Source organism: Acomys minous, assembly GCF_964271855.1.
Source record: "Acomys minous genome assembly, chromosome: 4".
Taxonomy (NCBI): domain Eukaryota; kingdom Metazoa; phylum Chordata; class Mammalia; order Rodentia; family Muridae; genus Acomys; species Acomys minous.
In genome coordinates this window covers 51,126,759-51,140,890 of record NC_140486.1, presented here as the reverse complement: position 1 = coordinate 51,140,890, position 14,132 = coordinate 51,126,759, and the positions used below count along the sequence as shown (strand labels likewise).

The following is a 14,132-nucleotide window of genomic DNA, read 5'->3' as shown; positions in this document are numbered from 1 at the left end:
AAATATTTTAAAAGGTCAATGGGTAATTTGAATGACAATAGTTCCCATAAGCTCCTATGTTTGAATCCTTGGTGCTCCCAACTGGTGAGACTGTTTTGGGAAAAATTTAAAGTGTGGCCTTGTTGGAAGAGGTGTGGCATTGAGGATGCCCGAGCCATTCCCAGTGTGCTCATGCTCTCTTGGTTTCCCTCTTGAGTGTGTTCACTCTTGACTCCTCCGCCCCCACCCCCTCTCTCTGACTCCTGCTTTTGGATCCAGATATGGCTGTCAGCTGTTCCTGCCACCATGTTTTGCTCCACAGTCGTGGACTCTAACACTCTCGGACCATAAGCCAAATTAGATGAGTTCCTTTAAAAGCTACCTTTGTCATTGTGTTCTGTCACAGCAACAAAAAGACAGTACTACTGTTTCTAGAAATTTTATTTCAAAGGTTCTAAAAGCCTTACCCAACCCAACTAACAAGCTAATATGGAAACAAATTTTAAGAAAAATATACAGCCGGGTATAGTGGCACAAGCCTTTAATCCTAGCACTTGAGAGGCAGAGGCAGGTGGTTCTCTGTGAGTTTGAGGCCAGCCTGGTCTACAAAGTGAGTCCAGGACAGCCAAGGATACACAGAGAAACCCTGTCTCGAAAAACAAAAACAAAACACACACACACACAGCCTGCATGCCTGGCCTCCTGCTTGAACAGACCCTCCTTTCTCTACCTCCCAAATACTCAGGTAACAGGAACATGCCGCCATACCCAGCTAAAACTCTTTCCCTTTCTTTCTTCTTTTCAGTTCTCAGGGCCTGCCCTATACATGGTAGGCCAACTCCCCAACACAAAGTGTATCCCCAACTCAGCCTCACAAGTACAGCTCTTGGGGCTGGAGACTGAGTGCTCAGAAGCTAAGCTTGGCTCAACTGAAATCTTTACCTTGTTGATGCTGTAACACTGTCTGATTCTAGGATGTTTTCAGTCATCCTCAACTGCAACAACTCAGGCATGCAATCTGACTTTTCTACAGCTTCTTCTGGAAGTTCTTCTATATGTTCCAGCTTTTCATCGTCCTCTTCTTCCTCAGAAAGTTCATTAACCTACATAAAAAGAAATTTCAGGATTAAATTTAATAAAGCAGCCTGGTATGGTGGCACACATCTTTAATCCCAGCACTCAGGAGGCAGAGGCAGGAGGATCTCTGTGAGTTCAAGGCCAGCCTAGTCTACAAAGTAAGTCCAGGACAGCCATGGCTACACAGAAAAACCCTGTCTTGAAAAACCTAAATAAATAAATTAATTAATTAATTAATTAATTTGATAAAGCTTATCTAAAATCACCACTCTAAAACTATAGTATAAATGCAAGTAACTCATTTTAGATTTCATTTCCTAATACCACTCTCCTATAAAATGCCAATGTTTTTATATCAAATAAAATTATAGAACAGGGAAAACATTTACCTAACATGCAATGCCCCAGGTTCAATCCCCAGTAATGCAAAACTGAGTAACAATAAATATAAACAAGTATATATACACAAGACAAATGTAACTTTCTAATTTTAACATTGTTTAAGTCAAACAGAATTTTGATGCAGGACAAAGACCAATAGTTTTACTATCTATGAAAAGGCTTGCATGTAACAGTAACAATGTCTCATTTTTGCTGGGCAATCCCAGCACTGAGGCAGCAACAACAGGAGGATCACTGCAAGTTACAGTTGGCTATCACTACACATTAAGACCTGTCTTTTAAAATAAATAAATAGGGCCGGGTGTGGTGGTACATGCCTTTAATCCCAGCACTAGGGAGGCAGAGGCAGAGGCAGGAGGATCACTCTGAGTTCGAGGCCAGCCTGGCCTACAAAGTTAGTCTAAGAACAGCTAAGGCTACACAGGGATGTTTTCAGTCATCCTCAACTGCAACAACTCTGGTAAATCTAAAATGAAAGACTTCCAATTCCTCTCTCCAGTTTCTAGGTATCTTAAACAGGCCATTTAATTATTAGGTGTAAAGGAAAGGGCACAAAAATCCTGACTTGGTGAAGCACATCTGTAAACACATCAGGAATTAGGAGGCAAAAACATTAAAAGTTCAAGGTCATCCTACACAGCAAGTTAGAGGCCAACTTAGGATATGGGGGGAGGGGGGGAAGAATGTTACTGAAGGGTTGCTTTTTGCTGAGCTGGAACACTTGCTTTCGTCACAGCACTCAAGAGGCAGAGGCAGGCAGATCTCTGGAAGTTCCAGGCAAGCCTGGTCTACATAGTAAATTTTAGGCAAGCCAGAGACACACAGTGAAACCCTACTGAGGAGAAAAAGAGGTGAGATGCTTTAGGTATTAGCTAGTTTCAGAAAATGTTAGCTAACTTTTGATTACATTTTTTTCATGCAGAAATAGTACCCTAGGTAGTGATGCAGCTCTTGACTAGCACTTTTAAGGTACTGAGTTCAATCCCCATCAGTGTCCAGAAGTAAAATAAAGTAAAATCCTGAAGCAAAGAAGAACTTACATTTTAACTATTAAGCAAAAGTTATACTTATAGTTTTCTAGTAGGATCTATAAAATGTCTCCATCATCAAACCGATTACATTAAGTAATCACTACCAAAAACAAGTAACAAAACCCACTAAAACACTAAAGAATGTATTTTAAGGTTATCTAAAAGAAGCAGTCAGGTGTGGAAGCACAAGCCTGTAGCAGCTCAAGCCAACATGAACTACTCAGCAAGACCCTTTCTCAAAAATCAATTATACCAAAGAAGAATCTATAACTAAGCTAATTGCTTTTATAAGTTAATTCTAGTCATTAAATACTGAGCAGCACATCCTGTGCCAGAGTCTAGTCAAACTAGCCAGACAGAGATATTTACAGAAAACCACAACTGATCAAAATGCAGAGAACAAGTGACCTGTGGTACCAACCCCAACTGATCTGCACCTAAAGCTCAGAGATCATCAAGGAGACTGTAAAAGCCAGAGGAACAGAAAGTTTGCTGTGAGACCGTGTCTCCTAGAAATGTCAGACAATACACCCAGAAGTCTTATCAACATGGCCACCTAAACATGACTATACAAACCCAAGTGGGAGCTTTTCAATAATAATTGGCATCATTTGTCAGATGAAAATTCAACAATGGCTGGAGGATACAGTGATAGGCTGATTCCCTAGCACACCCAACACTCTGGGTACAACCTACGATATTTGAAAAAAAAAAAAAGCCAATGGCTTCAATTTGTAAATATATGATAGACTCCATCTAATTTGTTGTGCTTATAAATGTAATGCTTCATCTACCCCCATAAAACAGTGATGAAAAAAACTTCAGAGGGAGCAGTAAGCTAGACATATCGCTCAGCAGATCAAGGAAATTGCCATCAAGCCTGACAAGATGTCCTTCAGTTTGTTCCCCAAAACCTACATAGCTGAAGGAAAAAGCCAACTTCCCCAACTTGTCCTGACCTCCACAAGGCACCCTGACACCCATGTGACACACAGGCACAATAAATACATTTACAACTACTTTTTTATTTAAGCAACACTCATTTAGTCCACAAATTTTTTTAGTTAAGAGGCACTGTTTAACATGTGTCACTTTTATAAATCATTTTGGTGACTAAGGAGATGGCTCCAAGGGTAAAGGGCTTCCCATGCAAGTATGAAGATTAAGTTCAGATTGCTAAAACCCAGATAAAAATGAGGGTCTGCCTATAATCCCAGGACTCAAGATGCAGAGACAGGATTCCCAAAGCAAGCTAGCTAGCTGATTAGCCTGTCAGTGAGCTCTGGATGTGAGAGACCCTACCACACTACGCAGAATGGAAAGTAATCAAGACACCAACATTAACCTCTGGCCTCCACACATGAGTATATACATATGCATGCACCTCTGACAAGTGTGCCCACACACACAGGAACACATATGCACATACATATACACATACACAAACCCACACTCACATACAAGCTAAGATAAAGTAATTTTAGGAGATGGGGTGAAGGCTCAGTTGGATTCCTCAGTTAGCTCAGATGACATGCCCCACAAGTATTAGAACCTCAATTTGGATCCAGGAATGTCACATAAACGCCAGACACAGTCATGTACATCTGTAAATTAGCACTGGGAACACAGTCTCAGGAAGATCCTTCCCCAGCACACACTGAACAGCTAATCTAAGCAATCAGTGAGCACCCATTCAGTGAGAGACCCTGTCTCATAAGGTAGACAGCAACAGTGGAAAACAATACTGTCCTGTAGCCCTAACACATATAATACACATACACACACACACTTTTTTAAATAAAACATTTTAAAAATTATTTTTAAACAGCCATTGTGTCTATAGACAATAGGTCTTGGGAACTCTGAAAGCCTATACTGAATGGATCATATTCAAGCCAACAAACCTTACATAACTGGCAATCTCCAATCCTTTCATCAACATTATTATAGTCAACTAAAATATAGCCTGTAGGATTCACTTCTCAGTTCCAATTCCTAGTACAATCAATGGAACTTCCTCCAGTAATAACTGACTCAATTACTGAGAGCAAGAGAGGACCATAAAGAAAAGAGTAATGTCTTCTCACTCCACATTAGTCTCCTAAGTTCATCTTTCCTTCATCCACTTGCCCTTCTGCTCAACAATTGTTTATTCGTAAGATATCTATACAGCTGCCTCAACTTCACTTAAGGAAAGCCTTCACCCATACTTACATCTCTTCTTTCTTTGGCTGCTGTAACTCCCTTCTCTAGGGCCTCGTGAAATGCCTGCTCTCCAGGCTCCAAACTGTGGAGACTGCTGCTACCTGCCTTCTCAAACGTATAAAGAAACATAATTATCATTTCCATCTTCAAACCACCCTACTGGATTTTCATTTATTTAAAGAGCCCATTCAAAGTCCACCTGACTTTGTCAAGTCATTTCTCAAACATTCCCTACTCATCATTTCAACACATACAAGGAGTAAGACTAACTATTACCTTCAGAAGAGTTTAACAACTAAATACTTGGGGTAATGGGATGAAACTCCAAAACAGTGCTGAGCAAACTTGACTTCCTTCAATTATCAAAATTAAAATAAAAAAGCAAAGCACTACCAGATAACAATGCTTACAGGTATCTTTAACTATGCAAATGAGACATAAGTATTTAAAGTAAAGCAATTTAAACACAACTGCGCTATTTGCAATTATTTTACTTTCACTCAAATACCTACTAACAAATCAAACTGAAGTTTATCAAAACTGCTTAAAGAAAAACAAGATCCACAAATCTATACTTCTGTGACTTGTAACCCACTTTAATAAAGTATTTTTTTTTAAATGAGTAAGAAAATAGACCCGAGGGACTAGAGAGATGGTTCTGTGGTTTTAAGAGTACTGACTGTGGGAGGGAGGGTGGCTACGACTGGGATGTAAAGTGAATAAATAAATTACTTTAAAAAAAAAAAGCGTGCTGACTGCTCTTCTAGTACCCAAGTATGACTCCAGGTACCTCCCAGCACCCATTTGGAGGCTCACATTCATATGTAACTCCAGTTCTCAGGAGACCTAACACCCTCTTCTGTCCTCTGAGGGTACTAGGCATGCACATGGTGCACAGATATACATCCACATACACATACATAATCATAAAATTAAATATTCTTTAAAGAAAAGATCCAAAAAAACAAAAAAAGAAAAAATTTTAACCAGGGGTGCCCCCCCACCCACACACACCTTAATCTCAGCACTCAGGAGGCAGAGGCAGGAGGATCACTCTGAGTTTGAGGCCAGCCTGGTCTACAAAGAAGTCCAGGACAGCCCAGGCTACACAGAAAAATCTTGTCTTGAAAAACAAAAAAATTAAAGAAAAGATACCAATAATTAGCAACTGATAATTAAACGTACATTCCTATTTCAGAACCTATGTCGCTATCCTCTTTCTTGGAGTTATTTTGCTCAATATGCTAATTGTCTTTGTATCCATGGGTGAACTGACAAAATTCAACATTTATTCTCAGTCTTGCTTAATTTAAGTACCATCCTATGTAATGTAAATCACAATATATTTTAAAGTCAGTTTTTATAATGCTTGAAAAAAATATAAAATACTGACAAAATACGTACAGACATATAATTCAACACATATAAGGAAATTATAGGACAGAAGACCACAAAATTCTATCACAAAAGAAAGCATAACCAAGGCATACACTGCAAATTTTAGGAGTCTATAAATATTAGATCAAGTTGTCATCATCAATTTCTAACAAGTCAAACATCTTGGAAACATAGGAAATCAATCAACACACACACACACACACACACACACACACACACACACACACACACACACAGCCCATTTATTCTGATCAGGAATTCATTTAAATTCTAAAAAGGCTACTGGATTAAAATGTAATTTAAAGAAAGCTGGCAAACAGAATTCCTTAACAGATGGATTTATAATCAAAACATTTAAGATCAACCAGGCACACTGGTACATGCCTATAATCCCAACAATGGAAAGAAGAAGCCACAGAATCAGAAGCTCAAGGCAAGCCTTGGCTATATAAGGATTTCCAGGTCAGCTTGGGGTTACATGAGACCCTGTCTCAAAAAAAAAAAAAACCTCTATGGCACAGCCATCAACCCGTCCTCTTGAATATTTACTCTCAAACAATCACCTGGAACTAAGTGTGGAGGCACATGCCAGTTAATCCCAGTACTCAGGAAAAGAAGGTAGGGCATCAGCAATCAAGGTCAATCTATGCTACACAATCAGGTCAAGACCATCTGAGTGTGCTACAGGAAAGCCTGCTTCAATAAACTAGCCAGGTGCGGTGGTGGCACATGCCTTTAATCCCAGCACCTAAGCAACAGAGGCAAACACATGTGTGATTTGGATGCCAGACTGTGGTCTGTAGTTAGTTTCAAGCCAGCCAGAGATACACAGTGAGACTTTGTCTCCAAAAACCAACAAAAGGGGCTGTGAGAAAACCTCTTGAATTGCAGAAGAAAAACTTTCAAACAGATCTCTAACTCAAGTTCTAAACCTAAGGAGTCTCAAAAATGGCTTAATGGCTTTACCAAAGGAAAAAAATTTTAAATTGTAATTATTGAGGCTCTAATGTTCCTGTTTCATAAAGGAAAAAGAGATCAAGTCTAGCATGGGCACTAAGGATGTAGACCAGTCAGTAGAGTGTCCACAGTACTCATAAAGCCAGTGTGGTAATGAATGCCTGTAACTCACGAGGGAGAGGAGGGAGGATCAGAAGTTCAAGGTCATTCTTGCCTACATAGCAAGTTTGAGGCCAGCCTAATCTATATGAGTCCTCCTCAAAAAAGGAAAGTAAAAATCATAACACAGCTTAAACAATGGATCTTCAGAACCAGGCACAGTAGCCCACACCTGTAATCCCAGCACTGGAAAAGCTAATATAAGGGAACTAGTGACAATTTAAGACTAGCCTAAGCTTTCTATTTAGGCCAGTCTGGGCTAAATTAAGACCCTATCTTCAGACAATAAAAACAGAAAGTAAAACAATCCAAAAATCATAAATAACATAAATAACGGATCTGAATAATATCTTACAGAATTTTAAATTATCCATTAGCCAGGTGTGTTGGCATATCTGGAATCCCAACACTCAGGAAAAAGAAGTTATCTAGATTTCAATGGCAGCCTGAGCTACACAAAACAAAGTTTCTAATTACTAGTGGGACCGGGAGAGGAAATACAAAATAATTTCTACCACACACTGTGACTTTTCCTAGCTGAACATGCATCTCAGTGATAAGACTGCTTATCTAGCATACTCAAAGCCTAAGTCTAAACCCCAGCACTACAGATTAAAAAATAATAAATGCCTTTTGCTTAGTGTCTCAACTAAGATCAGGAAGTAGGGATCGGAGTATGAAACACATGAATGTGTAAATCGTTAATTACAAAAGACAGTCAGAAGAACAACTTCTAGCTTAGTAAGTAAATTCCATGTAAGTTTGTGTTAAGCCAGGAAGAACATATGCTTATAAACAAATATCCTCCAAGAAACAGAATGGTAAGTATGCTCACCTGCTCAGTAATTGAACTCAAATCATTTGATGAAAAATCTTCCTCTTCATTCTCAAAAAACTCATAGTAATTTTCCAGGAGTCCTGCCATTATCCTGCTCACAATTTCTTGCTCTTTCATATCTTCCACATCCGTGTAAATGCTAAGAATAAAAGCTTAAATTGAGCTGAGTTCTTAAATTAATTACAGGTAAAATGAGAAAACCACCAGTGAGTCACTTTAAGAAACTGAGCAATTTATGTCATCATTCTGTGCCTCAGTTTTCCCATCCGTAAAATCTACCTAATTTGTACTCTCAACACAGCAATGCTGTGAGAATTAACCAGATACACTATAAAAAGTAATGGTTCCCCAAGCAACCTATGATCCTTGGAAGACAATATAATCATTCCATTTCACAAATCCAATTAAAAAAAAAAAAGTTGTGAAATAACTTACTGGAAGACATCTGGACCAAAAACAGCAGCCAAAGAATTTGCAGACCAAATTTCTTCATGATGTGAAGCTACATTGGCTAAAAACCTACATAGAAACTTTAACAAACTGTAATTAACAGGTGGAAGCTGTTGCAAGAGGAATCTCAATTTTCTTCCAAATTCATCTTCATTATTATAATCTATAAAACATAATGACAGGTTTTCTTAATGAAGTAAAAAGTAAAGCTCAGATATTTTGCCAGGTCCACATTGCTCCACCCACATCACTTTTTACAACAACAATTCAAACCTCTTCACTTCCTCTGTAGAGGCCAAACCCCTTGGGGGCTTTGCACTTTACTTATTAAGTGAAACAAGAGATTAAAAGAGGAGCTGGAGAAAAGGGACTCAGCCTCTCAATTGCTGTAGAATGCTCTCCTCACCTATGACTCACGGGCCTCGCTTCCCTAACTCTTCATCATACTGTCTCTTGCATGACTATACCTGTGTTTCCAAATTAATGCCAACTCTAAGAAGTCAAAATACACTGAGTTGCCAGTCAACAACAACTACTAAGCCATCAACAAGCAAGTATCAATGACAATTTTCTACATGAACAAATAAGAAAATAAATGAACAGGGTGACAAAGGATTTCCTTCTCTCTTGGCACTAAAAAGAAACACTAAACATAAGCAATATGGTCCAACTAAACTGAAATTGAAAGGTCTTTCTGTTTCTCATCTGGCTTTCTCCTCTAAATTTTTTGGGTTTGGATTTTTGTTTAATTTTGTTTGTTTGTTTTGTTTTTGTTTTCCCAAGACAAAACTTTCCCTATGTGCCTTGGTGTCCTGGACTCCCTGCCTCTTGACTCCTGAATGCTGAGATTAAAGGTGTGCACAGCTCACCTGGCTTCATTTTATTTTTGAGACAGTCTCATTTGGTGGCCCAGACTGACTGGGCAAGGAAGGCTAAGCTAACATTCACAGGCAACCTCCTGCCTCAGTGCTGGGGTTACAAGCATGAATCACCACACCTGGCTCTGGGTTTTTTTGTTTGGTTGGTTGTTGGTTTTTCAAGACAGGGTAGCCCTGGCTGTCCTGGACTTGCTTTGTAGACCAGGTTTGTCTTAAACTCACAGAGATCCACCTGCCTCCACCTCACAAGTGCTGGGATTAAAGGTGTGTGCTGCCACCGCCTGGCTTTTTCTGTGGTTTCTTTTTTTAACTACATGAATGTGATCACAGAAGCTAGGCCATGTGCTTTTTATGCACTGAGTTTTCACTAACAGAAACTAGACTTTTAGAAACCCCATTTATGGGGGCTGGAGAGATGGCTCAGAGGTTAAGAGCATCGGTTGTTCTTCCAAAGGTCCTGAGTTCAATACCCAACAACCACATGGTGACTCACAATCATCTATAATAAGATCTGATGCCCTCTTCTGGCATGCAGGCATACATGTAAGCAAAACACTGTATACGTAATAAGTCCAAAGGGGGGGAAAAAAGAAAAAGAAAAGAAACCCAATTTATGGTTAATGGTCTAATTTTGAAGAATTTCTCAGGAAGTACTTCAAAATAAACTGATTTATTACTTTCACTATTTTTTGACATGGTTTTCTCTGTGTGGCCTTAGTTGTCCTAGTCTCACTTTGTAGGCAAGGCTAGCCTAGAACTCAGAGATTGGCATGCCTCTAAATCCCCAAGTGCTGGGATTACAGGAGTGTGTCACCACACCAGGCTTTCTGCAGGTTCTTTAACTCACAGGGGGGAAAAAAACGGTAAAAGGTTATTATGGTCATGATAATATTGGCCATTTCTGCAAGATAAATGAAGTATAAAAAGTTTATCAGAGGCTGGGAAGACATTTTATGTCAGTAAAACTCTTGCTGCACAAGCAAAAGCACCTGAGTTCAGATCCCCAACATCCCAAAAGAGGCAAATACAGTGACACACCCCTGTAGTCCCAGGACCAAAGAGACAGACACAAGAGGAACCCTGAGGCTGACTGATTCAGAGCTCCAAATTCAATGAGAAACCCAGTCTCAAAAAATAAGGTAGAGAATAAAGACAACAACTTACATCAACCTCACGCCTCCATACACACACACACACACACACACACACACACACACACACACACACACGTGTATCAGCAAGGGGTATAATCACATGATTTACTTAAGAGTTTTAAGTGCAACAATTTTTCTATGCTTTGTGATATTAGCAACTGTCCAAATACACCAGTACTTTGACCTCATAACTGAATAGAACATGCTGGGGATTACAGGCATATACTACCACATGGTTTTAATATTGTTATGTTTAATCTTTTATAATTTTAATGTTTTTAAAACATTATACCTGGGCTGGGCATGATGGTGCACACCTTTAATCCCAGCACTTGGGAGGCAGAGGCAGGCGGGTCACTGTAAGTTTGAGACCAGCTTGGTCTACAAAGTGAGTCCAGGACAGCCAAGAAGGCTACACAGAGAAACCCTATCTCGGGGGGAGGGGGAGAATTATACCTGTAACTAGTGAAAAATTAATTGTAAGAATCTATTAAGAGTCGGTGTGGTGGTGCAAGCCTCTAATCCCAGCACTCCAGAGGCAGCCGAAAGAGGCTCTCTTTTGAGTTCAAGGACAGTCTAGTCTACATAGTGAACTCCAGGACAGCCAGGGTTACAAAGAGACACTGCCACCAAAAAAAAAAAAAAAAACAAACAAACAAACAAAAAACAACGAAAGCACATAGCCAGACAGATGGATAGGCATTTGATAACTTCTGTGAAGAGTTTCCACAGAGAGAGGGGGAAGTGGCTTAATGGCTCGGAGTTTGTGCTGCTCTCGCAAGAAATCTTAGTTCAGCCTCAGCTCCAGAGGATCTGATGCCCTCCTGGGACTCTGCAGGGACTTGCACTCACAGACAAGTAGACATAGTTTTAAAAAATAATAAATCTTTTAAAGTCATTTACATTAACTAAAAGCAAAATTCAATTAAGACTAACTATACCTAACATCTCCAATTTATCATCATATAGGACACCCATATATTTATTTTGTATTTATCATCTATTTCTCTATATAGCCCCTATTAAAACTTCAGCTCAAACCAGTTCAGCACATAAAGGCATTTGCCACAAAATCTAGTAACCTGAGTTCAAGTCCTTGAGTGTGGCTTTCTAGAACACCATGTAAAAGTGGGAAGTTGAGGGATAGAAAGTTGGCTCAGCGGTTAAGAGCACTGTCTGCTCTTCCAGAGGTCCTGAGTCCAATTCCCAGCAACCACATGGTGGCTCACAACCATCTATAATGAGATCTGGTGCCCCCTTCTGGTGTGCAGGCCTACATGTAGGCAGAGCATTGTATACATAATAAGCAAATAAATCTTTAAGAAAAAAAAGTGGGAAGTCGAAGAACAACACTCAAACTGTCCCCTGATGTCCATACCAACATAGTGGTACTTGTATACTCTCACATACAAACACATGCATCATATACACAGAAATACATACTTAAAAATTTTAATAAGTAGTACAAAGATCCAAGAAGTTGTCATTCTCTTAACTATACACATAAACCCAAAGAACACAGAAAATAAAAAATTAATCTCTGAAATACTATATTAAGCTAACCACATACCCAATTTCTAAAACAAATGGTAAATGACTGACAGGAATCAAACTGTTACCTTGAGAAAGCTGCATCAAGTGAATATGCAAGCTGCCAGGTATGACGGGCTCAGGAAGCTCCTGCAGGAAAAACCTAAGGAGACTAATGGCTGAGGGGACGTCCGCTTCCTTAACCAAGTCCACCTCTTCTCCACTGTCGTACCTCTGCCGAAGCCACTCCACTGTCTCAGCATTCCCATTGACTTGAAACAGCCCTTGTTGCTCCAGACCTCCTATGTTAGGTCAAGGCGAGAAGTAAGCTGACCTTTAACTGCCTGGCCACACACACTCATTCTCAAATTAAAATTCTCATACTTTCAGAAAGCCTTTCTTGGCTCCCAGATCTGACTGAAAACCAAACTGCTCATCTGACAACATACTACTATCTCTGAGGGATATTCTATTTCATCCCACCCTTTATATCCATCTTAAAATTCCTATTACCCCCACTGAAAATGTTCTCAGCTGAGCAACTGCCATTTCTAGGTCAATCAATTTAAGTAAAAATATATAAAGCCTTCAAGTTTAGACTGATCTTCATGCTTTGCACTATCCTTACTAAGAAAAAAATAAATCCAAAATCAAAAAAGTTAAGTTGTATTTATTACAACAAAAGCTAGCCCTCAAAATAAGGAAATGTATACCATGTTCCTCAATATAGTCCACAACGTGGCGGACTATGAATGGAACCTCATTGTCTGGATGTCCTCCCTGCTGCAGCTCATCAAGTGGAATTCCAAATATTTTGTTAGCAAGATCGGAGTTGCAGTTACTCAAGGAAGGGGAGGAGCTCTTCCTCATATCTTTTTTGCAGCCAGAAATCAAAGCTGTCTTTTCTGCCAAATGAAAGACAAAAAAGAAAATAGAAAAAGGAAAAAAAGACTATAATAATTAACAGGTGGCAATATGAATAAATACATTAAAGAAAAAATGTTTTTACACCTGAATGTGTACTCTCTATTTAAATATGTTCCGATTACCAGGCCCATGTTACAGTCTACAAATACAATTCAGTCTAATTACCTAAGCTTCTCTCTACTACAGACTCTGGTCTGAATGCTCTGTAATGTCTGAACACTTAAAACAAGACATCCAAAACATTTTAGCAAGTGACATTAATTAAGGGCCAAATGTGGCCCTCTGAAACTGTAGTGACAATGCAGCTTTTAGACTTTTAGAAACCAAACCTAACCCCACTCCAAACTCCGCAACATAAGCCCTCAGTTCCCAGATGGGGTGATCAGGAACACAATCAGCTTTTATAAACTATGGGCTGTTCTGAGACATGGCCTCAATATACAGCTCGGGATTGGCCTAAACCTCAAAATCCTCCTGCCTCAGCCTCCTAACTATTACAACACAGCTATATGTGGCATGCCTCACTAACCACCACTTCTTACAAACAAAGGCCTAGATGAACAGCTGTAACTTTTTTTTCCAAAAAAGGAAAAATGTTTAGTTCTAAACTTCAACTTTCAGAGAAGATCTTTCAGTGAAGATCCAGAGCCTCAAGCTAGTTCCAAAGAGATAGAGGCCAGGTAGTGGTGGCGCACGCCTTTAATCCCAGCACTTGGGAGGCAGAGGCAGGCAGATCTCTGTAAGTTCGAGGCCAGCCTGGTCTACAGAGCAAGTTTCAGGACAGCCAGGGCTCTTGTTACACAGAGAAACCCTCTCTTGAAAAACCAAAAAAAGAAGAAGAAAAAAGTGTGTGTGTGTGTGTGTGTGTGTGTGTGTGTGTGTGTGTGTATAATATATATACATATGATGGAAATCAGTAAAGAAGGAAATAATGTCTCAGATAACTGTCACCAGTATCTGAGCCATTAAGTAACAAGAAGTCCAAACAATTAACTGGTATCAATAAAAATCCATTCTCTAAACAAGAGAAAGAACTATCTTTAAAAGAAAGAAAAACTGTCCCAAATCCTGATACTCCAAATCAAAGGTGAATCCCAAGATTCTAAAGTTTAAAAAAGTAAGACCTGGGCTGGAGAGACGGCTCAGA

The 14,132-nt window shown here is 39.4% G+C and overlaps 1 protein-coding gene and 1 long non-coding RNA gene across 21 annotated transcripts in view; one reads left to right on the top strand and one right to left on the bottom strand.

Annotated features, from left to right (window-relative positions):
- The window catches only part of FAM13B (family with sequence similarity 13 member B), an 86,702-nt gene that overhangs the window by 40,307 nt on the left and 32,263 nt on the right, over positions 1-14,132 (bottom strand). For 11 of the 20 annotated variants that reach the window (XM_084780039.1, XM_084780037.1, XM_084780041.1 and 8 more), the window contains exons 3-8: positions 12,772-12,963; positions 12,148-12,360; positions 8,482-8,659; positions 8,044-8,185; positions 4,704-4,799; positions 922-1,082 (exon numbers count right to left, since the gene is read on the bottom strand). In XM_084780039.1, coding sequence (XP_084636165.1) covers positions 922-1,082; positions 4,704-4,799; positions 8,044-8,185; positions 8,482-8,659; positions 12,148-12,360; positions 12,772-12,928 — 947 coding nt within the window. In that variant the 5' untranslated portion in view covers positions 12,929-12,963. The remainder of the gene's footprint in view (positions 1-921; positions 1,083-4,703; positions 4,800-8,043; positions 8,186-8,481; positions 8,660-12,147; positions 12,361-12,771; positions 12,964-14,132) is intronic. The other 9 variants (XM_084780045.1, XM_084780029.1, XM_084780033.1 and 6 more) reach the window with 4 other exon arrangements.
- On the top strand, positions 8,666-11,033 carry LOC311596527. The gene is made up of 2 exons (XR_014778871.1): positions 8,666-10,119; positions 10,940-11,033. It is a non-coding gene; the product is annotated as an uncharacterized lncRNA (long non-coding RNA).